This window comes from Condylura cristata, unplaced genomic scaffold (assembly GCF_000260355.1).
Source record: "Condylura cristata isolate star-nosed mole 26May11 unplaced genomic scaffold, ConCri1.0 scaffold00081, whole genome shotgun sequence".
Classification (NCBI taxonomy): Eukaryota; Metazoa; Chordata; class Mammalia; order Eulipotyphla; family Talpidae; genus Condylura; species Condylura cristata.
The window spans coordinates 14,489-15,486 of NW_004567182.1; the positions used below are offsets into that span (position 1 = coordinate 14,489).

Here is a 998-nt window from a genome sequence, read left to right on the forward strand (position 1 = left end):
GGGGGGCCTTGGGGGCGCGGGGGGGCACAGCCTGCTGAGGGGGCCCGCTGGGCCTCCCCGGCATCAGCGTCCTCTCCTCTGCCTTTGGGTTTCTCGGCAGGCGCCTCCTCTCCCCTTTCCGGTTTCCTGAGGAGCTGAGAACGGGCAGCGTCCACGCCGTCACTCCCGCGGACCGGACAGGCTGCTCAGCAGGCGGCTCTGAGTGCAGGTGTCGCGGCCACGGGCTCAGGGGCTGGGAGCTGACAGCACTCGGCCCTCGGCGGCCGTCCACCGCCGGAACACGGTGGCCGCGGGAGCCGTGTGGGCCACCGCCCCGACAACCTCGTGGGGGGACCCTCTCCCTCCAGGGCATCACACCCAACGAAACAGCAGATGAGCAGGGAAACAAACGAACATAAGTGTAGTGACACGTGCAGCCCTGTGCAATGGGGGGCCCAGAGCAGCCCCGCGACGGCCTCCACACAAGACAAACCTGGCCGGGGCGGCGGCGTGCATCAGACCACCCAGAGGGGCAGGAGCCCGGCCTCCCGCCCCGCTGCCACCAGGAAAGGCCGAGTCGCCGAGGCGGGCGGGCGGGCGCTGGGCCCAGACCGCGGCCACTGACGTCCTGTTCAGGCCCGGCGCCCGGCCGGGCCTCGCACACTTGCGGCATGAACTTGCTCCCGGGGCAGCCCCTTGGGGAGCTCAGCTGCGGAGGAGGCTCCCCCACACCGGACGCCGGCCCTCCCTCGCCCCGAGGAAGCCCAAGGCCAGGTGCAGCCGGAGACCCGGGCCGAGGCGGGGACGGCGAGGGCGCCGCCCTGGGCCTCACCTGGACCCGCACGTCCTTCTCGGCCGCCTCCCTCTGGCGGCCGGCCTCTCTCCGCTTGCCTCTCTCCTGCTCTCTTCGCTTCCTTCTTGCCTCTTCGCGAACGCGCTTCTTCTCCAAGTCCCTCCTCCTCCGCTCCTCCCGCTTCTCTTCCCGGATCCTCTGGGGGGGCAAGCCTGTGAGGGGCCTG

At 71.7% G+C, this 998-nt stretch overlaps 1 protein-coding gene across 1 annotated transcript in view; it reads right to left on the minus strand.

Moving 5' to 3' along the window:
- The window catches only part of UPF3A (UPF3 regulator of nonsense transcripts homolog A (yeast)), a 9,416-nt gene that overhangs the window by 1,679 nt on the left and 6,739 nt on the right, over nt 1–998 (minus strand). Inside the window, exons 6-7 of the mRNA XM_012734866.1 lie at nt 812–995; nt 3–134 (exon numbers count right to left, since the gene is read on the minus strand). Of these exons, the coding sequence (XP_012590320.1) occupies nt 3–134; nt 812–995 (316 nt within the window). The remainder of the gene's footprint in view (nt 1–2; nt 135–811; nt 996–998) is intronic.